Consider the following 24,563-nt stretch of genomic DNA (forward strand, 5'->3'; position numbering starts at 1 on the left):
AACTACGAACAAACAAGTTGGATGTTCCCAATAGGCTGGCAACTACAGAAGCATGTCCAGTAAAAGTCGGATAAAAATATGTTTTAGATATTTTTTACAATATCATTATACTTTCCCTTTGCTAGGAGGCCTCAAATTACCTGTTTGTGCTGTATGGGGATCCGTTGCCCCGGTAACAAGGCACGTAGTCAAATGTGTCGCGTGTTTATTTCACGCACGACGCCGCTGCAGCAAGTTCACGGAATTGTATAGGCTACTTTCCCCTCGGCATTTCGCACGCTCGTAACTTGCAACTGAGTCCGGCCAACATGCGCCTTTCCACCACAGATATATTGCGCTAACCAGTGTTGCCAATTTAGCTTTTTTCAAGCTAAATCTGTTTTTTTTTATGTTTAGCTTAGTGACAAAAAGAATTCCATCCCGCTTAGCGGAGAATCTAGCTTATTTCCTTCGCGAAGCTGGCGGAAAGCTTCGTTGGTGTAGCTCAGTCGGCTAAGGCGCTTGTCTACCGATCCGGAGTTGCGCTCGAGCGTGGGTTCCATTCCCGCTTGAGCTAGTATCTGGTTGGGTTTTTTCCGAGGTTTACCCCAAGCGTAAGGCAAATATCAGGTAATATATGGCAAATCCTCGGCCTCATCTCGCCAAATATCATCTCGCTTCTCAATCCCATCGACATTAAATAACCTCATAGTTGATACAGCGACGTTAAAGAACCAAGTAAAGAAATGAGTATCCAGACATTGATCCTGTTGATCCTGACAAAATCTCTATTTTAAATCAGGTAATCACAGTTTCAATTATTCAGTATTTATTTTTATTTTAGTAGGTTATTTTACGACGCTTTATCAACATCTTAGGTTATTTAGCGTCTGAATGTGATGAAGATGATAATGCTGGCGAAATGAGTCCGGGGTCCAGCACCGAGAGATACCCAGAATTTGCTCCTATTAGGTTGAGGGAAAACCCCGGAAAAAACCTCAACCAGGTAACTTGCTCCGACCGGGAATCGAACCCGGGCCACCTGGTTTCGCGGTCCACAGGTGTGGACTATTCAGTATTAAAGCATGTGATATATATATATATATATATATATATATATATATATATATATATATATAATGAAAAGTAGGTTAAATAAAGCCATTATTATTATTATTATTATTATTATTATATAAATTACATTTTGAATTGTGTTTAAAGTATTTTATGAAAATCTAGCTTTGTTCACTCGAAAATAGCCTATTTTTTTTAAGTTGGTTATTTAAGGATGCTGTTTCAACTACCAGGTTATTTAGCGTCGATGAAATTGGTGATAGTGAGATAGTATTTGGCAAGATGAGGCCGAGGATTCGCCATAGATTACCTGGCATTCGCATTACGGTTGGGGAAAACCTGGGAAAAAACCCAACCAGATAATCAGCCCAAGCAGGGATCGAACCCGCGCCCTAGCGTAACTTCAGGCCGGCAAGCAAGCGCCTTAACCGATTGAGCCACGCCGGTGGCTGAAAAAAAATAGCTTATATCTAAGTTCCGTCTAGAAGGATTCAGTGATAACCAGTTGGCAACACTGGCGCTAACGATCGGCAGTTGTTCGGTGAGCGTTGAATAGAGACGTCAAGTCTTTAACAGACACAACTGTTTACTATTTTCTTGTTAACCAACGATCTTTACATTTTGATCAGGAGAGGTAAATTGTTTAATAATAATCGGTATATCAGTTGAACTTCACTTGTTTATTTACTTTTATTTACATATACAGAGTGTTCCGCAGCGAGATGTCCATAGCTTACCTATGTGTTCCTGGGATTATTTTGAGTGAAAAGCCCTAATCAAAATGGATCCGAATTGTAACGGTATCTACAGATAACACAGTTATAAATCAATAATTTTACTTGTGATTTACTTATAACAGTATGCAACCTCGAAGTAAGGTTGTAGTTCACTTAATTCTGAACAGAATGCGCTCAGCCACATTTATGCAATTGTTGAGTTTCTAAACACCTTGACGGCTGAACATTATCTGCATTTCCTGCAAGTTATTTTTAGTTGCTTATTTAACGACGCTATATCAACTATTAGGTAATTTAGCGTCGATGAGATTGGTGATACAGAGATGATATTTGACGAGATGAGGCCGAGGATTCGCTATAGATTACCTGGCATTCACCTTACGGTTGCGGAAAACCTCGGAAAAAAACCCAACCAGGTAGTCAGCCCAAGCGGAGATCGAACCCGCCCCCGAGCGCAACTTCAGACCAGCAGGCAAGCGCCTTAACCGACTGAGTCACGCCGGTGGTTTTTCCTGCAAGGCAGAGTTACCGTTGCTGTTGGAGGACGTTCCTAATCTTATCAGACAAAGCATGTGGCTGCAGCAAGATGGTGGACCTCCACACTTTGGCAGATATATGACTGCATTTTTAAATCAACAGTTTCCACATCGTTGGATTGGCCGAGGAGGTCCAGTGGCTTGACCATCAAGATCACCGGATCTGTCTTTTGGGGGCACATGAAATCAGTTGTGAATGCTGCTCGGTCGAACGCAACAGTCGAACTTCTCAGGAAAATGATGAAGTGCGGCTAACGCTTGAGAAATGATGGCGGTGCTGCAATGAGAGCGATAAACTCTCTTACAGAGCTCAAAGATGCCTCGAATCCATGGTGGTCATTTCGAACCTCAAATGTGACAATTCAGAATGTGTATTCCTTAAAAGAAAATTGCAAAGTCAATCACAAGTAATAAAATTATTAATTTAGAATTGTGTTTTCTGTAGATACCGTTGCAATTCGGACCCATGTTGATTATAATTCCAGGTAAGCTATGGACATTCCGTTACGGGACGCCCTGTATAATGGTATGCTAAAACTATTAAATAGATTAAACATATTGAACATATTAAATATTAAAACATAAAATAAAGTTGAATAAATTCACCCCGCATCAGTAAAACTCGTGTTGTCCGCTTCCTTGGTCTTGAGGTAGTGTGCTGGACTCCTGATCAAGCTGGCCCGGGTTCGATACCCGGTCGTGAAGTCAGGGGGATTTAATTCGGACCTCTTCACGGGGACTGGTTGACTGTCCGTTGTCCCAGTGTGTGTGGTGTCTCGCAGTGGCCCCCGTGTATCCTGACCCAGTAAACGGGGAGTCCTGCAGTGTGTGCGTGTGTCCAGTAGAGTTGTGGGTCTAGGCGCAATAAGCCTCAGGCTGCGGTGCCGAAATTAGTAAAGTAAAACACTCGTGTTCGGGAGTTCAGTAATGAAGTAAAAATAGGAGAAAGAAGAAAAGTAAACAAAATATTTAAGTAAGTAAAACAAGATGCTATAGATTAAAAATAATTACAATTACAGTGAAACCTCTCCTGCATCCCTTATCCAAGTGAGAAATATAACATTCTCACTAGTCAGTGGAGTGTTTCTGGTCTTTTGTTTGGTGCACGTGGCACACTCCCTAAATTCATATGTGATATTTTAAAAGCACTCGGAGTCCGATTTTTTGAAATTCAAAAAATTTTGTTGAATATTCTTAAGGATTCAATCCAAATATTACATTACCATTTATATTTTGGCCATTGATGGTTGTGTTGGGTTTGCATTTCTCTGAATTTTTTACTAAATAATTTCTGTCTTTCTAAATTATTCTGTAGTGCATTTATTCTGGATCTTTATGGTCACCCTCATTGAGGGCAGATTATTTTCTGTAAATATTTATATACGGACACCCCCAAGCTACGGACACTTCTCATATGCGGACAGATTTTTATGTCCCAACTGAAATAATATAGAAATAATTATAAATTCAACTCTCGTTTACGGACACTCTCAGACACGGACACGGACAGCTGTTTCACAGTCCTAAAGCTTGCTTTACCTCCTGACTGCGGACAGAACTTGGATTTCAAGACATAATGTGTTACAAAAATGAAAAATTTAGTTTTGAGGACTTTACAGAAATTCCTTAACATGAAAGAAGACAATACTGTTAGTCGGAAGAGGGTGAAATTCCTTAACATGAAAGAAGACAATAAGGGTCTCGTAGGCTCCACTAGCCCAGCCAGCTACCCTTTGTTAGCTGGAAGCGGGTGGATAAACAAAGTCATAAAATTTAATTTAAACTGTGAAGGGATAATCATTCATTCATTCATTCATTCATAGTGTTCTGCCCAAGGGCAGGTCTTTCACTGCAAACCCAGCATTCTCCAGTATTTCCTATTTTCTGCCTTTCTCTTTTTCTCCGGATATGAGGGGATATATAATGCATGTTATAAATTGCTGTTAGATTGGGAAGCCTCCCTCCCAATAAAGAACACCTCCCAGATGAGGACAGATTGTTACGTCCCTTTGATGTCCGTAAATGAGAGGTTTCACTGCAATAATTATTGTAATAACTTTTAACTAATATTCACAAGTAAATAAAATTAATAACAGCAAATAATTATCTACCGCTATGTTAATTTTTTTTTGTTAATTTTAGGTTTAAAATTTACAGTACTCTTATTTCATAAACCAGGGAGTGTGATGTTATATGCGCTGTGTAATTGTAAAAAATGACGTAATCCGTTTAGTTCAGTATTTCACCGCCACGACTGTACTCATAGTCGCTGTATAATAATTACAAATGTTTAATTTTGCTTCAAATGTAAGCAGAATGGCTACTATAAATAATTATGTCGTCTTTCAGCACAGCAATGGAAGTAGTGACGTGGACGTATCTACGGGAACAAGACGTCTGTTACACATTTGAATTACGGACCGGGAAGTTCAGATGGGAAAGTTCTGTAGATGCCGGCTGATTACTCAACTGATCACACGGAGAGAGAAATAAATCAGGGAGAAGTCAAGCACGCAACTCACGCTGAGATTTCTCTTGTCACATTAAATATACGGACGTATGAGAAATCTATTACATGAAGTCTGAAGGCAAAATAGTTGGCTTTGATTGGTTAAAACTCAATAGACTCCTACACTTCAGTGATGGACTGATACATGAGCGAAATAATAATAATAATAATAATAATAATAATAATAATAATAATAATAATAATAATAATAATAAATTGGAGATTTATTCTTCGAAGAGGTGGAAAAATTCAAATATCTTGGAGCAACAGTAACAAATATAAATGACACTCGGGAGGAAATTAAACGCAGAATAAATATGGGAAATGCCTGTTATTATTCGGTTGAGAAGCTCTTATCATCCAGTCTGCTGTCCAAAAATCTGAAAGTTAGAATTTATAAAACAGTTATATTACCGGTTCTTCTGTATGGCTGTGAAACTTGGACTCTCACTCTGAGAGAGGAACATAGGTTAAGGGTGTTTGAGAATAAGGTGCTTAGGAAAATATTTGGGGCTAAGAGGGATGAAGTTACAGGAGAATGGAGAAAGTTACACAACACAGAACTGCACGCATTGTATTCTTCACCTAACATAATTAGGAACATTAAATGCAGACGTTTGAGATGGGCAGGGCATGTAGCACGTATGGGCGAATCCAGAAATGCATATAGAGTATTAGTTGGGAGACCGGAGGGAAAAATACCTTTAGGGAGGCCGAGACGTAGATGGGAGGATAATATTAAAATGGATTTGAGGGAGGTGAGGTATGATGATAGAGACTGGATTAATCTTGCACAGGATAGGGACCGCTGGTGGGCTTGTGTGAGGGCGGCAATGAACCTTCGGGTTCCTTAAAAGCCATTTGTGAGTAAGTAAGTAAGTAAGTAAGTAATAATAATAATAATAATAATAATAATAATAATAATAATAATACTTACTGGCTTTTAAGGAACCCGGAGGTTCATTGCCGCCCTCACGTAAGCCCGCCATTGGTCCCTATCCTGAGCAAGATTAATCCAGTCTCTACCATCATATCCTACCTCCCTCAAATCCATTTTAATATTATCTTCCCATCTACGTCTCGGCCTCCCCAAAGGTCTTTTGCCCTCCGGCCTCCCAACTAACACTCTATATGCATTTCTAGATTCGCCCATACGTGCTACATGCCCTGCCCATCTCAAGCGTCTGGATTTTATGTCCCTAATTCTATGTCGTACGCAATTTTGTACGACTATTTTACTGAAGGGATAAAATTATTTTGAAACTTATAATGTTGATCTAAAATTAAAATAATATTAAAGGTTAATTCGCCACTTTCAAGACAACTTTTCTTCATTCAGTATGTCATTGACTTTATGAAAGACACACGATTTGTAAATCAATAATGTGACTATGCTTGCTATGCAAGTCATAATTTGTCACCTTCAGCTTTAGGTTTCATTTGCTGCGCGCTTATGTCAAAGTAATACCGGGTTCAGAAATCTGATAAGTTCCTTATATTCTCGACAATAGAAGTACGAGTATATTATCCATAAAATAGTATCGCCGACATAATAGCGCTGTCGGATTTGAGCCGGCTGCAGGTGGATTAATTTTGTGTAATTTTATCAGCTGCCGCCAAAAATCAAGTTTCTGCTGACTTTCAATAAAATAATGTTTCTCACCAGATGTCATCGTGCATGCTTTACGGGGATGGCAGAGTTAATGAAGAAATTATGATTTGATTGGTTTGATTGCTAGATGTCATTGTGGATATGAAATATAATTAAAGTAGCCACGTTCAATTAGTAGGCTAGCGGTGTCAAAGAGGACGGAAGCTTTGTAGTTTCAATAATTTTAATTATGTCGCGCTCTCCATTGTCGTCAAGTCTTTTGAAGGCCGCTCCAGTATTTCACGCGGAGTGTATATATAAACCAGAGTTGCAAATTTTAGTTGCAAATTTTAGCAATGTGTCTTGTTCCATGTTATATTAATAGGCCTATATAGCAGCAACAAACAAGACGTGACAACGTCGCATTTTCATTTTATTATCGGTGCATGCAATAAAGACCTACAAATCTTAAAAGGAATGCCACTTCCTAATAATTAAACGAGGCTACTATATTAATATTCTTGATTGGATGAAGAAATGGATGCTGTTTTGTTTTAATGTTGAATGTAACTGTGAGTGTGAACAATAATTAGTATTATTGCTAATTGGAACTAAAATTTAGTAGTAGAAATTACATAATTATATATATGCATATGAACCACTTTTTTGGGTGTTATGTGATATATGTTTGTACGTAATACCTATAAAAATAGTAAGATGATAAGTGTACGACAATTTTATGCTGAAGTACGACATTTTTCATAAGTTAGTACGACGGTTGCATTTCCTTTATCTGGCAACCCTGCTTACAAACTGCAATTAGTGCATAAGTTGAAACCTGACGATCATGTGAAACGACGTGTTTTCTGTGAAAATTTATTGACACTAATGGCGGATGATGAAGATCTTTCAACCAAATTCAGTTTTAGTGACGAGGCAACATTCCACGTCAACGGAAAAGTAAACAAGCACAATTCACACAGACTTGAAAATTTAACATTCAGATCATTTAACACAATTTGCTTATATCCAACAATGCATGAATGACAAGCGAAATAGCGGAAACGGCGTTTTTTTCTTTCTTCTTGTGCTGCCATCTGTTGTTTCGATCAACAATTATCAATTACGCATTTCCTGAAATTCTTTGAGCTGTTCATTCTAATGACTCTGCTATGAATTTCGTAAAATACATAGTGACAGAATTATAGCAGTTTATATGTTTCTGTGGACACACTATACAGAGTGTTTAAAAAATACGGGGCATAATTTCAGGTATGTATTTCCCACATGTAGACAATCAAAATAGTTCATTACAACATGTGTCCGGAAATGCTTCATTTCCGAGTTATGGCCTTCACAAAATTGAAATTCACCGGAACGTTTTTCTTTCCGCAGGTCATTGTCATTACAGAGGATGTTCAAAATATCCACCTCCTGCTTGAATACAGACCTCACATCGATGTCTTATTGCCCTGCGAACACGAACCCAAACTCCAGGAGTATTGCGTATGTCCTCAGAACATGCCACAATTCGATTCCGAAGGGATTCCAAATCAGGCACCGGAGACGAATAAACCAATGATTTTAAATGGCCCCACAAGTAGAAATCGAGAGGGTTCAGATCAGGTGAGCGTGGAGGCCAAGCAATTGGGCCACCTCTACCTATCCAACGATCAGGAAACCTTCGATCCAAGTACCGGCGAGTCGTACGACTGAAGTGTGCAGGAGCGCCATCATGCAAGAAGTGAATGTGTTGACGATTGATCAGTGGAGTGTCTTCTAAAACATGAGGTATGGTGTTTTCGAGAAAGTTTGTGTACGCCTGCCCCGTAAGTCTGTTTGATTTGAATACATGTCGCACAGTCTAACGCCTACACAACACTGAATGTAACCTTCGCCTCGGAATGAACTGTCAGAGTGCCCTCTTAATGTCTCCTTTGACGGCAACGACCTGCGGAAAGAAAAACGTTCCGGTGAATTTCAATGTTGTGAAGGCCATAACTCGGAAATGAAGCATTTCCGGACACATGTTGTAATGAACTATTTTGATTGTCTACATGTGGGAAATACATACCTGAAATTATGCCCCGTATTTTTAAACACCCTGTATATAGTGCAATACATATTGGTATTAGGTGTTTTTTGTAGGTTATTTTACGACGCTTTATCAACATCTCAGGTTATTTAGCGTCTGAATAATATGAAGGTGATAATGTGATAATACCGGTGAAATGAATCCGGGGTCCAGCACCGAAAGTTACCCAGCATTTGCTCATATTGGGTTGAGGGAAAAACCTCAACCCGGTACCTTGCCCCGACCGGGAATCGAACCCGGGCCACCTGATTTCGCGGTCAGACGTGCTGACTGTCACTCCACAGGTGTGGACCTATTAGGTGTTAAATGAACACGATTTACATAATAAAGTCATAAACGGAGATTTGGATAAAGAATACACAAAAATGATCGCTCCGGTAAACATATGAGCATTAAATTAGAAGAAAATACTATTTACATAATAACATTAAAAAGACGATTGAATTAAGCGTACACAATAAAAATAAGTGGCATAAGTTTCGAGGAAAATCTTGTATTTTAATTAACGTTACGATGCTTTAGAAAAGATAATCACCATAGAAACAAGACTCTTTCCATAATAGACGGATAACCATAAGTTTAAAAGTGTACCAACCCAAGAATTTCTGCAGCCTATGGTCATGTTACGTGTAGACTACAATCACGGCAGAGATGCAAAAGATAAATGCAGCTGAAGAAAGTGAAAACGTCCAGACACATGCAAACGTCGCTTTGTGTTTTATTGCCTTATAATGGACCCCATTTCTATGCGAGATTCGTCAGCTGTCCTCGTTCAGCAACCTGCGACCCCCTTTTTCTTGCGCGGGTCGAGGCACTAGACTGCTGGCGGCAGAATTTCCTGTTTTTTGCTCATTTCATCTGTCAAAAAAGTGGAGAAATCTTCAACATAAGCTCTTTATATCTAATTTCGTTGTGAATTACTATTGTATTTGCACGTTGTCTTCTATCTCACTATATACTGGTTTTAATATAATTTTATCTACAACAACAATGATATACATTGTGTGTGTAGGGGTCAACATGCTGATCTCTTACGCAGAGGGCCCGGGTTCGATTCCCGGTAGTGTTGAATTTCCTGGTTGAGGTTTTTCAGGATTTTTCTCTTAACCGTAAGGCAAATGCCAGGAAATTCGGGCCACAACATCCCTGAAAATCACCGGCCTCATTCATCACCGACATCATATTCATAACAAATCAGTAATACATATAGGGGAAACTCGGAAAATTTGGCAATATTGTTGTATTTCTTCTATTGCCAAATTTCCTCCAGAGTTTTAAGAAGTTCAATGACACGATCATAGAGTGCAACATCTGACTGTACTTTTAGTTTTCGTTTCATTCGAATCCGCGCATTATAGTGGCAGATATTGTTACTAATAGAAACAAGTGTTGAATACTTCCTGTTGACGTGGTGGTTGTGTGGACGTGTGTATACAAAGACGGAAGAAAAGTGTTGTTCATTACCTACGTTTGTTTGTGCATTACATATCAAAAGCTGAGATTCCATATTATAAGGTAAGACATTTATGTGATTAATATTTTTTGTTAATAACTCATCATGCCTTAGCTCGTTTTATGTTCTCCTTAGCAAAAAATGTCTTCTCCAGGGTAGTGTGAATTAGCCATTTTCCTTTATAGTGATATATTGCTGCTCTCTTTGAACAAGAATGTGTACTCGATGGTAACATTTAAGAGTAGGGACGTATGAGGGATTTTTACAGTCTTCAATGCAGCACTGTGTGTGGTGTGTTGCAGATATGCCAAGGGAACGAGGACATTATTCTGAAAAATATTCCAAAGATGATCTGCGGGCTGCGGTTGGGAGTGTTTTGAAAGTTAGATGGTCGACTTATAGGGCTTCTAAGAAGTACAATGTGCCCTTTAACAACTTAAAGAGGTTTCTGTATGCATCCTCAGGACCCGATGACGTTGTCTTTCCCAAGAAAGAAAGACCTCTAGCTCTAACCGTTGAGGAAGAGCAAAAACTGGTGACATATGTAATCAAAATGCAAGAACTTGAGTTTGGGTTATCGACAACAGAAATTAGAAGACAAGCCTTCAATATAATTAATAAGAGTGGTCGGAAAAATCCATTCAACTTTTTTTCTTGCTTTTGCTTTGTGTTTATGGTATTTTGAAAAATTTATTTTTTAATCGCATTGCCAAATTACCCCTGTATAATTGCCAAATTATCCTGATGAAGTACCAAATCTGGAAACAAGTAACTTGTTATTTATTAGTGTGTTATGTGTAAAGTAATTTAGATTTGTAGAATTTTCTTTTAGGGGTTTATTGGGATTTAATGTTTAAACACATTCCATAATAGAGGAATATTTAATTTCAGAATATGTAACTACAAACTGTGTCAAAATACAAAGTATTGCCAAATTAGACGAGTCTCCCCTATAGTCGCCATCTAGTTCACAACAATAGAACCAGCTGCTACTACCTACCTAGACTTTATAGAGGCTTCACTTCCTAAAACGTAAGCAAAGTGGAGGAGTCACGCCGGGAATAACAGCGACACGACTGCTCATCTACACCGGTCGATTGTGCTAAGGCATGCTGTATATCCAGGATTCATGCACGCAAGCTCACGTGGCCGTGGGTCAACCTCATCCGTACGTCGCCGACCACTGATCGGAGAAATTATTACGGAATGACGTCTTCGATATATATTTTGGAGACACGGGAGAACCCCGAGATAAACCTCATGTACGACCTTGTTCCAACAAGTGTCACTATGGAAAAATTCCCAGATCTGGCTGGGACTCGAACCCGGACTGCCTGAGTTACCAGTTGATGTCCAGCCTATGCACCCGTAACGCATTGAATAAGTTTGATGCTGAGAATTTGATGTTAACGAGGCAAACTGTTGTCTGTGTTGCAGGAACAACAGCAGTACGAGCGTCGGGGGCGGCAGCATGTTCCTCAAGGTGTACTCCATCTCCATCCTCCTGCTGGACGTGCTCAGCCTGTTGGTGAAGATGGTGTACGCGATACTAGAGTCCATCTACCAGACAGTCGTTGGCGTCAGCGAGAAGTCGGTAGCCAATGAGATCGTGTTGGTGAGTGTTACTTATATAATCACTATCAACACACCACCACTATTATCATCATCACCACCATAACACTTCTTTCGAGTGTTCTTATTTTATACTGTACCTTTTTTTTTGGGTATTGAAATTTCTTACTATACTTCCTTTGGGTGTTGACATTTCTTTTTATACTTCTTTCGGATGTTGAAATTTCTTGTATAAGCCTACTTTCTTTGGATGTTGACATTCCTTGTTAACATCCTTTCGGTGTTGACATTTCTTGTTATACATACTGTACTTTAGGTGTTGTCATTCAATTTTATACTTATTTTAGGTGTTGACATTTCTTGTTATACATACTGTACTTTAGGTGTTGTCATTCACTTTTATACTTATTTTAGGTGTTGACATTTCTTGTTATACATACTGTACTTTAGGTGTTGTCATTCAATTTTATACTTATTTTAGGTGTTGACATTTCTTGTTATACATACTGTACTTTAGGTGTTGTCATTCAATTTTATACTTATTTTAGGTGTTGACATTTCTTGTTATACATACTGTACTTTAGGTGTTGTCATTCACTTTTATACTTATTTTAGGTGTTGACATTTCTTGTTATACATACTGTACTTTAGGTGTTGTCATTCAATTTTATACTTATTTTAGGTGTTGACATTTCTTGTTATACATACTTTCGTTGTTGTCATTCAATTTTATACTTATTTTAGATGTTGACATATCTTGTTATACATACTTTAGGTGTTGTCATTCAATTTTATACTTATTTTAAGTGTTGACATTTCTTGTAATACATACTTTAAGTGTTGTCATTCAATTTTATACTTATTTTAGGTGCTGACATTTCTTGTTATACATACTTTCGTTGTTGTCATTCAATTTTATACTTATTTTAGATGTTGACATATCTTGTTATACATACTTTAGGTGTTGTCATTCAATTTTATACTTATTTTAGGTGTTGACATTTCTCATCACACTTCTTTTGGGTGTTGACATTTTGTTATCCTTCCTTTGGGTGTTGACATTTCTTCTTATACATCATTTGGATGTTGACATTTCTTGTACAGGCCTACTTTCTTTGGATGTTGACATTTCTTGTTATACTTACTGTGGGTGTTGACATTTCTTGTTATACTTCCTTTGAGTGTTCACATTTCTTATTATATTTCTTTTGGGTGTTGGCATTTCTTGTTATATTTCTTTTAGGTGTTGGAATTTTTTGCAGTACTTCATTTGGGCATTGAAATTTCTTGCAGTACTTCTTTTGGGCGTTGAAATTTCTTGCTACATTTCTTTTAAGTGTTGAAATTTCTTGCAGTACTTCTTTTGGGAGTTGAAATTTCTTGCAGTACTTCATTTGGGCATTGAAATTTTTTGCAGTACTTCTTTTGGGTGTTGAAATTTCTTACTACATTTCTTTTCGGTGTTGAAATTTCCTGCTGTACTTTTCCTGGGTGTTGAAATTTCTTGCTATACTTCTTTTGGGTGTTGAAATTTCTTGCTACATTTCTTTTCGGTGTTGAAATTTCCTGCTGTACTTTTCCTGGGTATTAATTTCTTGCTATACTTCTTTTGGGTGTTGAAATTTCTTGCTACATTTCCTTTTGGTGTTGAAATTTCCTGCTGTACTTTTCCTGGGTGTTGAAATTTCTTGCTATACTTCTTTTGGGTGTTGAAATTTCTTGCTACATTTCCTTTTGGTGTTGAAATTTCCTGCTGTACTTTTCCTGGGTGTTGAAATTTCTTGCTATACTTCTTTTGGGTGTTGAAATTTCTTGCTACATTTCTCTTGGGTGTTGACATTTCTTGTACAGACCTACTTTCTTTGGATGTCGACATTTCTTGTTATAGTTCCTGTGGTACTGACATTTCATGTTATACTTTCTTTGGGTGTTGACATATCTTATTATATTTCTTTTGGGTATTGGCATTTCTTGTTATACTTCTTTTAGGTGTTGAAATTTCTTCCAGTATTTCATTTGGGCATTGAAATTTCTTGCAGTACTTCTTTTGGGCGTTGAAATTTCTTGCAGTACTTCATTTGGGCATTGAAATTTCTTGCAGTACTTCTTTTGGGCGTTGAAATTTCTTGCTACATTTCTTTTAAGTGTTGAAATTTCTTGCAGTACTTCTTTTGGATGTTTAAATTTCTTGCAGTACTTCTTTTGGATGTTTAAATTTCTTGCAGTACTTCTTTTGGATGTTTAAATTTCTTGCAGTACTTCTTTTGGGTGTTGAAATTTCTTGCTACATTTCTTTTGGGTGTTGACATTTCTTGTACAGACCTACTTTCTTTGGATGTCGACATTTCTTGTTATAGTTCCTATGGTACTGACATTTCATGTTATACTTTCTTTGGGTGTTGACATATCTTATTATATTTCTTTTGGGTATTGGCATTTCTTGTTATACTTCTTTTAGGTGTTGAAATTTCTTGCAGTACTTCTTTTGGGCGTTGAAATTTTTTTCAGTACTTCATTTGGGCATTGAAATTTCTTGCAGTACTTCTTTTGGGCGTTGAAATTTCTTGCTACATTTCTTTTGGGTGTTGAAATTTCCTGCTATACTTCTTCTGGGTGTTGAAATTTCTTAGTATACTTCTCCTGGGCGTTGACATTTCTTGCTATACTTCTTCTAGGTACTGAAATTTCCTGTTATACTTCTCCTGCGTGTTAAAATAACTCGCTATTCTAAACCTTTTTCCTGCTAAATTTTCTTTCTGTAAATCATATGGTGTAGAAATGTTTTGCTATATTTCTTTTGGGTGTTGATATTTCTTGTTATTTCTGTCTTTGAGTTTGTTGAATTTTTTTCTATACCTTCTTTTAGGTGTTATATTGTTTTGCTCTATATATCTACATTTTTAGTGTTGAAATATCTTCTTACTCCTTTTGGATATTGACATTTTCTTGCTATATATCATTTTGAACATCCAAATATCTGGATTACATTCGTTCTATCTGACGTAAACACTTTTTTCTATCCTTTATCGGCCTTTAGAAGAGATTTCATTATGAGAGCTTCAAAATAGTCTTCTAAACTTCCCTATTAACCCAGGTGTTGTCAGCGACGAAATGAAGCACAAGGTTAATTGCTGCTGTTATCTACCAGAATAAAGGTTGACGTCTGCAGGCTTTGCTTTGTTTTCAGTCCATTCATACCGCTTACCGCCAGTCTTGTTCCCTGCGTCCACTTAATTGTACCTTCACAAAACAACGCCTGTCTCTCATGGATAATGCGAAGGAAAGCCGCTCTCTTGCACGTGACAAGTAATCCACTTTAAAACACGTTATTTAATAACAACAGACAACTTCATGAGGTTTCAACAGGTTCTCATAACAGCGTGCAATATGGACTGTGTGCAGATACTGGTATCTGCGAACCATTACAGAGACCGACTTTCACTTTCCAAGTCTCTTGGGTTCCTTCAATGTCACATAATTACGTCTCGTTATTGTGTTTGCATATTTTGTCTTCAATTTCATTCTTTTTTGCTATCGTCATTTTCTTTCTCTGTGTTGATAATAATTTTATTATTTACATTTATTAAGAGCGTGTTAGGCGAAAGCACTTACTTAATAATAGGTTAGCAATAAATACAGAAATGATAAAAAAGTAAAATAAAAAACAATTACGTTGAATATTGATAAAAGTGTAAAGTATGCCAATACAAAACTAATCTATAGATTAAATTGCTACTATTATAACATAATGCTAAAAATAACAGAATAATAACAATGATTACAGTAAAACCACAGTCTAATATATACAGTCGCGAAGCTCAATGCGTAGTAAATATGCAAACATTAGATAGTTGCTCATCACTAGGATCGCTAATATCGCCTCATTACAGGCAATGCAAAATAGAACCGTCACAGTCTATTGTTTCTAGCACCCTCAAAACTCAAGCTTCGTGACAGTATATAGTAGACTGTGGTAAAACCTCATTAATTCGGACTATTGGGGGATAAGTTGACCGGTTTAAAGAAAGTCCGGATTAACTGAAATAGCCTAAAAGAACAGAAGAAAGTGCATTAAAACTTCGTTTATACTTTATAGCAACAAAACACGTTTATTATAGTGTATTTAAAGGGCGTAGACCTAAATACACCATACAGTACAGTAAAATGTAAAAGAATAGGCTACATTTACTTACTTTAATGCAAACTTGATTGATTTTCTTTATTTTTAATGCTATAGGTGTAATATTATAATTCCACAGTTCTAATGTATAAAAGTAAGTCTTAAAATAAGGTTCTTTAAATTTTCTAAACTCGTAGTTTTTTTTTTTTTTTGTCTGTTCGGATTAAGCGAAGTCCAACTTATCGGAGTCCGAATTAACGAGGTTCTACTGTATTACACGATTAAAGAATTAAGTATTTATCATAAAGAAATAAATTTATACAATGAATGGATCGAATTCACAACCGTGCATGTTGCATTTTAGAGCATCAGGAGACTAGAGAAAGAGATTTTGAATTTGTAAATATTAATAATTTTATGCATTTATTATTAATATTAATACGCGAACCAACAGCAATTAATACATAATAATAATAATAATAATAATAATAATAATAATAATAATAATAATAATAATAATAATAATATAATAAATATTTACCATAATGCAAATTCTAAATTTATAAGATACGTGGATCATGTTTATTGCTGTACACTACAGCACTTTCAGTGCCAGATTGTTTCAAAAAGTTATTTTAAAAAAGAACCTGCTGTATAGCTTTTAACATAATGCACTTTGCCACTTTTCAATACCGGAATAATTTTACAGTTTGTTTCCATAATATGGCAAACTTAAAATCTTTAAAATTGAACTTAAATATGAGAATTAACAAAGGAAAAAAATTTTCGGGGCAATATTTAAATATAAAATTTAGCATTCCACAAATTTCGACTGTTTTTCTTGGTTATAATTTAATTTTTCGAACATTGTGACCTTGTATTTCCCTTGTTCTCCTTGTCTTCTCCTTGACATTCTTACAGTATCTTGCTGTTGTTTTCCTTGTCCCCTTGTTCGCCTTGCCTTCCTCTTCTTTCCCTTGTCCCCCTTTTGTTTTTCTTATCTTCTTGTTCTCCTTCTCTATTTCCCTTGTTTTCATTATATTCACCCTGTTCTCCTTGTATTTTGCTTGTTCTCATTGCATTTCCCTTGTTCTCCTTGTCTCTCTTTTTTCCTTCGTCTTCTTGTCATTCATTTCTTCCCTTTGTTCTCCTTGCATTTCTCTTATTCTCGTTGCTTTCCATTTGTTATCATCCCATTCCCCTTGTTCTCCTTGTACTCTCCTTCCATTTCTCTTGTTCTTCTTGTCGTCCACTTATTCTCCTTGTATTTCCCTTGCTCTCATTGTATTCCCCTTGTTCTTCTTGCATTTCTCTTATTCTCGTTGCTTTCCATTTGTTCTCATCCCATTCCCCTTGTTCTCCTTGTGTTCCTCTTGTTCTTTTTGTCGTCCACTTGTTCTCCTTGTATTTCCCTTGCTCTCATTGTATTCCCCTTGTTCTCCTTGCATTTCTCTTATTCTCGTTGCTTTCCATTTGTTCTCATCCCATTCCCCTTGTTCTCCTTGTCTTCCTCTTGTTCTTTTTGTCGTCCACTTGTTCTCCTTGTATTTCCCTTGCTCTCATTGTATTCCCCTTGTTCTCCTTGCATTCCTCTTATTCTCGTTGCTTTCCATTTGTTCTCATCCATTCCCATTGTTCTCCTTGTCTTCCTCTTGTTCTTTTTGTCGTCCACTTGTTCTCCTTCTATTTCCCTTGCTCTCATTGTATTCCCCTTGTTCTCCTTGCATGTCTCATTCTCGTTCCTTTCCATTTGTTATCATCCCATTCCCCTTGTCCTTGTACTCTCCTTCCATTTCTCTTGTTCTTCTTGTCGTCCACTTATTCTCCTTGTATTTTCCTTGCTCTCATTGTATTCCCCTTGTTCTCCTTGAATGTCTCATTCTCGTTGCTTTCCATTTGTTCTCATCCCATTCCCCTTGTTCTTCTTGTCTTCCTCTTGTTCTTTTTGTCATCCACTTGTTCTCCTTGTATTTCCCTTGCTCTCATTGTATTCCCCTTGTTCTCCTTGCATTTCTCTTATTCTCGCTGCTTTCCATTTGTTCTCATCCCATTTCCCTTGTTCTCCTTGTTTTCCTGTTCTTTTTGTCGTCCACTTGTTGTCCTTGTATTTCCCTTGCTCTCATTGTATTCCCCTTGTTCTCCTTGCATGTCTCATTCTCGTTGCTTTCCATTTGTTATCATCCCATTCCCCTTGTTCTCCTTGTACTCTCCTTCCATTTCTCTTGTTCTTCTTATCGTCCACTTGTTCTCCTTGTATTTTCCTTGCTCTCATTGTATTCCCCTTGTTCTCCTTGCATGTCTCATTCTCGTTGCTTTCCATTTGTTCTCATTCCATTCCCCTTGTTCTCCTTGTTTTCCTGTTCTTTTTGTCGTCCACTTGTTCTCCTTGTATTTCCCTTGCTCTCATTGTATTCTTCTTGTACTCTCCTTGCATTTCCCTTGTTCTTTTTGTCATCCACTTGTTCTCATTGCACTTTCTTTGCTCATTTTATTCCCCTTGTTCTCCTTGCATTTCTCTTATTCTCTTTGCTTTCCATTTGTTCTCATCCCATTCCCCTTGTTCTCCTTGTTTTCCTGTTCTTTTTGTCGTCCACTTGTTGTCCTTGTATTTCCCTTGCTCTCATTGTATTCCCCTTGTTCTCCTTGTACTCTCCTTGCTTTTCTCTTGTTCTTCTTGTCGTCCACTTGTTGTCCTTGTACTTTCTTTGCTCTCATTTTATTCCCCTTGTTTTCCTTGTATTCCCCCTGTTCTTTTTGTATTACCCTTGCTCGTATTGTATTCCCCTTGTTCTCCTTGTCATCTCGTTTTTCTCCTCGTCCCCTTGTTATCCTTGTCTTCCTCACTTGCCGTGTACGAGTATGGTTCCATTGGATTTGTACAGTGCCATGATTTCACGCCCAATAAACGATTATAGCACACACAATCTCGTTTCATTTCTCACGCCACCCACACGTAGTTCTATGTAAAAAATATGCAGCATAGCAAAGCTATGAACCTGTTGACTCTTTGTTCCTTTCGTGATACAAAACCACTCCTTAAAAATAAATTCATCGGTCATCTTCCAGCTTGTATATTCCGGTACGGAATAAATACAATATAAAAGAGCAGCAAATTCTAAGGCCACAACAGCAAGCTAAAGAACTGAAATGTTATGAAAAGAAATTATGTGTCATTTCATAAAATCGATTGTTGTAGATCACAGGAACCGGACATGGGATCGGGAAGGAGCTAGCCCATCAGTATGCGCAGCTAGGCGCCATATTGGTCTGCTGGGACATCAACGAGACAGAAAATGAGAAGACAGTACAGGAGCTGCGCAAGATGGGAGCCAAGGCCTACGGTTACAAGTAAGTCAAGAAACAATGTAAAGCGTGTCCCAGAGTTGACTCTATTTACCATGAGATGGAAATCTGGACGTCTGTTGTTTCGATGGTTATGATCGCTTATAATCGAAAGAAGTGATTTTATAAATTCAATTACTATTACAGGTAAAATAATTTATTAATCTGCTATTTAACATTATTATTATTATTATTATTATTATTATTATTATTATTATTATTATTATTATTATTATTATTATTATTATTATTATTATTATTGGTAGACATAACGGCTCGAGGGTAGACATAACGGCTCGGTTAGAAAAGCCAACGTACTATGGTAGGAACGATCATGATTTTAAAATCAAATGTAGGAAACAGAAAACCTATGTAGGTAAATTCTCATTTTTAAATAGAACTATAAATGATTGGAATGACCTACCTGCAGCGGTCTTTGAGGGCTGTCCTTCCTTAAGGAGTTTCAAGAATAACTTAAAAAGTTGTGTATAAAGTGCAAATTAAAATTAAGGTGACATTCAACATTTAATTTTTTACGGTGACATGTATTTATCTAGCCTGACGAGTTACTTCCTTGGTTTGAATTGTAAATTATTTAAAAATAGCGTGTAAGAGGGCCTTACACTAGAAATGTTTAGTTTAAATGTAGTTCTGTTTTTAAGTATGCATAAGGATGTAATTATTTGACTTATTTGAACTGTTGTATCAGTGAAGCGAGGTGAGTCAGTGAAGTTATGGTTTTACAGTGCAGTGAACAGTTCCGATCAGTGATAATTTACAGCGTCAATGAAATGTGTTCTATAGTGTCAGTGAAATGTGTGCTAAAGTGTCAGTGAAATGCGTCATAGTGCCACTACAGTGAGTGAGATGAGAGTAAAGTGAAAGACTATTGAAACTTATGTAGGGCCTATACATAATTATGTAGGTTGTGTTGTAAAATTAGGTATTTTATTTTATGTTTTATTATTATTGTGTTAAATTGTATTGTGTATTCTTATTGTATTATGTATAAAATTGTATATGTATTGTAAAATTGTATTGTGTATTGTAAATTTTATTGTGTATTGCTTATCATTTTATTGTGTATTGTTTATATTGTACATACCACTGCCACCGGGTGCTTACCCACTTGCAGTGTAAATAAATACATACATACATACATACATACATTATTATTGATATGAAGAAAGCCTTCGACAGAGTAGATAGAAACAAATTATTGAATGTTTTAGCACGTGATGGTATTCCAAATCAATAAGAGTTATTTACAATATTTATAACAATGATGATACAGGTTAGGATTGAAAACAAATATTCAGAATGGAAACGAATAAATCAAGGAGTGAGACAGGGTTGTAGTTTATCTCCTCTATTATTTATAATATACATGAATCACATTATTAAGGAATGGAGATTGAAACCACATGGAAGTATACCGATAAGTCGTCTGTCCCAAATAGATACTTTATTATTTGCTGATGATATTGTGTTCATGGCAACTTCAGAAGATAATTTACAATGTTTGGTTTACAACTTTAATCAAATGGCAGAAAGTTTCAATATGGAAATTTCAACTGACAAATCTAAAGTGATGGCTTTTTTTTAGGAAAGTAACCAGTCTGTAGCAAAATTTGCATCAATAATAAGATCATCGAACAAGTCAAAAATTTTAGTTATCCCGGTTACCAAATTTCATATGAAGAAGAAAATGATTTGAATGAGAAAATTATTAAATTCAACAGAGCAATGGGGATAATTAATCAGATATTCAAACCAACCTTAGTACAAAAACACACGCGCACCAGAATTTATAAAACATTGGCCAGACCTATACTCTGTTTTGGTAGTGAAGCTTGGATGATTCGTAATATTGATTCACAAAGATTAACGGCGGCAGAAATGAGATTTATGCGTCGTACAGCGGGATACACGAGAATGGATCACATTAGAAATTTTGACATTATGAAAGGACTGCAGATTGAACCGATTATGGAATACCTGCAGAATACAGACAAAACTGGAGATCACATGTCATCAGAATGCCTCGTTCTAGAATTCCACGCCAAATTTTAAATTACCATCCTGTGGGCAAGAGATCCTTGGGCAGACCGTTCAAGCGTTGGCAAGAGACCGTAACGGGCCACTAGGCCCAATACATGCAAGGATGATGATGATGATGATAATTATTATTATTATTATTATTATTATTATTATTATTATTATTGTTATTATTATAATTTTGTAAAACCATAAAAATTCCGGTACTGATATTGTCTGTGGATCATAAACGTGCGGATTATCTACCAACTGTATCAGGTTAAAATTCTTATCTAAGGTGTGCATGAACGTTTATTTACAGATGCGACGTGTCAGACCGGGAAGCAGTTCTGGAACTGGCGAAGAAAGTGAAGCAAGAGGTGGGTGACGTCACGGTTGTCGTCAACAACGCCGGCATCATGCCTTGCCATCCCCTGCTGCATCACAATCACCAGGAAATACGCAAAATCTTCGACATCAACGTTTTTGCACATTTCTGGGTACGTTCGTTAGCAGAATTCTCCGCTTAATTTCGCTTCTAATCTACTCACACTGGACTGAGAATTAGGCTGTCGATTAGGACGGGTTTCGTTAAGCTCGCATATCTCTTCCTGTGTACGTCTTCAGTCACCATTTCCTATCACTAGAATCTCAGTTCTATCATTTTCTGTTAAGAATATCTTGTTTTATTCAATAAAAATGCTTTGATAACATAGGACTAAAACAAATGTATTACCAATAAAATTGTTACCATAGTAACCACAATCATAGAGCTTTTGTATAAAACAAATGAAGTATTGAATAAAACATAATGTTCTTTCAAATGTTATTGAAAACTATACGACGTTGTTTAAAAATGTTCTGGATGACGTCATAACTCTCACAACAATAGTCGCAATTTTCTAATATAAGATATTGATTCAGCAGAAAATATCCTGTTGGTTGGTACACTAGAAATGCTCACAAGAAGTAAGCAATAGGCACCTATGGATGCTAAGCTTTAACAGTTGTTAATCTACTTATTTTCCTCAAAATGTAAATTTGTTAAACTTAAAATAAAAAAATTCTATAACTTTTACACTAACATGAATTTTTAAACCAAATAAAAATCATTTTGTTCATAATTTTCTCCTATGTAAGATGGTACCATTAACTCAATTTAATCGAAGTGGAAGCTAAGATATTTTTTTCCGATGGATTGTCACAAATTTATTTTGACTCATAATTTTGAAAGTAAGTGCAGATAGGAAAGGAATATCACATCCATCCACAAGTTAGAAAATTACTCATAACTGTATAGATAATGTGTTTACATAAAAAATTAATTTTAAAGTGAGTGCAATTTTTGCCACTTAGTGTAGAATATGTCTGGTGACCGTTAGGACCCCGCCTTTAGTACCTGCAGGCTGCAAATCCCCAGTTCTTCAGGACTAACATGTGCAACAGATCTACATGACTAAGAAACAACACTTTCACATAGAATACACAGGGATATCATTTTATTTTTACTAGCATGTTTAATATTAACCTGCCTATACCTCTGGATCAACGCCGTTTGCTACTCCCTTCCACGACTGGAGTTCGATGATGCTGGAGTAATGTACAAACAAATCACTTCACTAGGTACAGGAGGGAAGAAAAGTAGTTCATCCATTTACGTAAACTAGGAAATATTGCGCTTTTGAGTTTGATCATTTTCATTAGGTTTTTGTTTAATCAAAATACAGTACAGTATTAACAATGAGTGTTTTTACTCACGAACTGAGCTATCCATATGGACGTATTCATTATCCAGTCTATATTATACTGTCTACAGCACATTAGCGTACAATATAGAGAATGAAGTTAAATTGAAAAATAATCATAATATGGATATTTAAACACATTTTTGAAAATGGTGGCCGTTCATTTCGATGCAGGCTTCAGTTCTAATGTGCATATTATCGCACTGTAGACTATTGTACCTAATCCCAATTACCAGTTTCGTTCTTCGTACTAGTAACTCATGTTGAAATAATTCTGTACCTACTCTATCAAAGAGTACTTTACGTACTGTAAATTCAATCTTCACTTCTGCCCGATCCGAAAAGATAAAATTACTCAGACATACTATCTACTGTCCGTCCAAGTGGTTATGTCGTAGGGTCGTAGAAAGGGAGGAAATCACGTGACAGTTAATTACTTAATGAGGCTCTTTTATTTAAGTTATTTTAAACAGTTGTATAATATTACGTAGACGTCCAATTCCTAACAGAAATTAATGTTCTCAGAAAAGAGCTAAGACAGCCCAGCCACTAGCTGGCGAATAAAAACTGGTGGGGGAAACCAGGATGCGACGTAGGCAAATGGACGACAATGATTCAATATTGAAAGCTCTTTCGTCACTGGAAAACGCGAACATATTTTTGGAACGTACTGTTTACTATGACCGTAAGGCTACTATGACTGTATATGCGGTCTTGGATCTGTGTGGAGGACGGTTGAACTTCATTAGTAGAAGGGGTGGGAGTGAAGTATATTCAAAAACTCGGGTGCAATAAAAATTGAAGTAAAAATAAAATGATGTCCCTGTATTATGAAACTGCCCGCCTTATGGTGTGAAGGGCAAGGCACTTGTATTGTTTTAATTTTCATAATGTTATGTTGGCAGATGCTGGAGGCATTCCTTCCCAGTATGATCCAGAACAATCACGGGCACATTGTAGCGTTATCTTCAATGGCAGGAGTAATGGGCATCCCCAATCTGGTGCCTTACTGTGGCTCTAAATTCGCCGTCAGAGGCCTGATGGAAGCTCTTGCCGAAGAGCTCCGAGAAGACGCCCGCCACATTCAAGTCAAGTTCACCTCCATCATGCCCTTCATTGTCAGCACGGGATTGTGCAAAAAGCCACGAACAAGGTAAGTTTACTTCAACGTGTGAGAATTTTATCAATATCTAGTACAACATCGCTATAATCATGATGATGATAGTGATAATAATAATGATAATAATAACAACAATAATTATCCGTGGCGCAATCTATGAAAGCCAATAACGAATATACATAGACGCAAATTGTTGATAAACAACTGCTTATACACAATCAAATAAATTTTTCTTCCTATTCAATAATTCACAAGAAAATTTGCCAAAGATTGCCACACACTGATCCAGATTGCCACACACTGATCCATATGGAAAGAGATTTGACGAAGACTTTTATATTGCTAAAGATTTAAGATTGTCAAAGATTGATCGATATTGAAAAAAAGATTAATTTGTCGAAGACTGTTTTATATTGCTAAAAATTTAAGATTGTCAAAGATTGATCAATATTGAAAAAGATTAATTTGTCGAAGACTGTTTTATATTGCTAAAAATTTAAGATTCTCAAATATTGATCTATATTAAAAGAGATTAATTTGTCAAAGCCTGTTTGATATTTCTGAAGATGTAAGATTGTCAAAGACTGATCCATATTGAAAAAAGATTAATTTGTCAAAGCCTGTTTGATATTGCTAAAGATTTAAGATTGTAA

At 36.6% G+C, this 24,563-nt stretch overlaps 1 protein-coding gene across 3 annotated transcripts in view; it reads left to right on the top strand.

Moving 5' to 3' along the window:
* Positions 1-24,563, top strand: part of Ldsdh1 (Lipid droplet subset dehydrogenase 1) — a 219,110-nt gene that overhangs the window by 178,981 nt on the left and 15,566 nt on the right. For all 3 annotated transcript variants that reach the window (XM_069846613.1, XM_069846616.1, XM_069846614.1), the window contains 4 exons: positions 11,412-11,589; positions 18,863-19,014; positions 21,368-21,545; positions 23,696-23,943. In XM_069846613.1, coding sequence (XP_069702714.1) covers positions 11,412-11,589; positions 18,863-19,014; positions 21,368-21,545; positions 23,696-23,943 — 756 coding nt within the window. The remainder of the gene's footprint in view (positions 1-11,411; positions 11,590-18,862; positions 19,015-21,367; positions 21,546-23,695; positions 23,944-24,563) is intronic.

Source organism: Periplaneta americana, chromosome 2 (genome assembly GCF_040183065.1).
Source record: "Periplaneta americana isolate PAMFEO1 chromosome 2, P.americana_PAMFEO1_priV1, whole genome shotgun sequence".
Lineage (NCBI taxonomy): Eukaryota > Metazoa > Arthropoda > Insecta > Blattodea > Blattidae > Periplaneta > Periplaneta americana.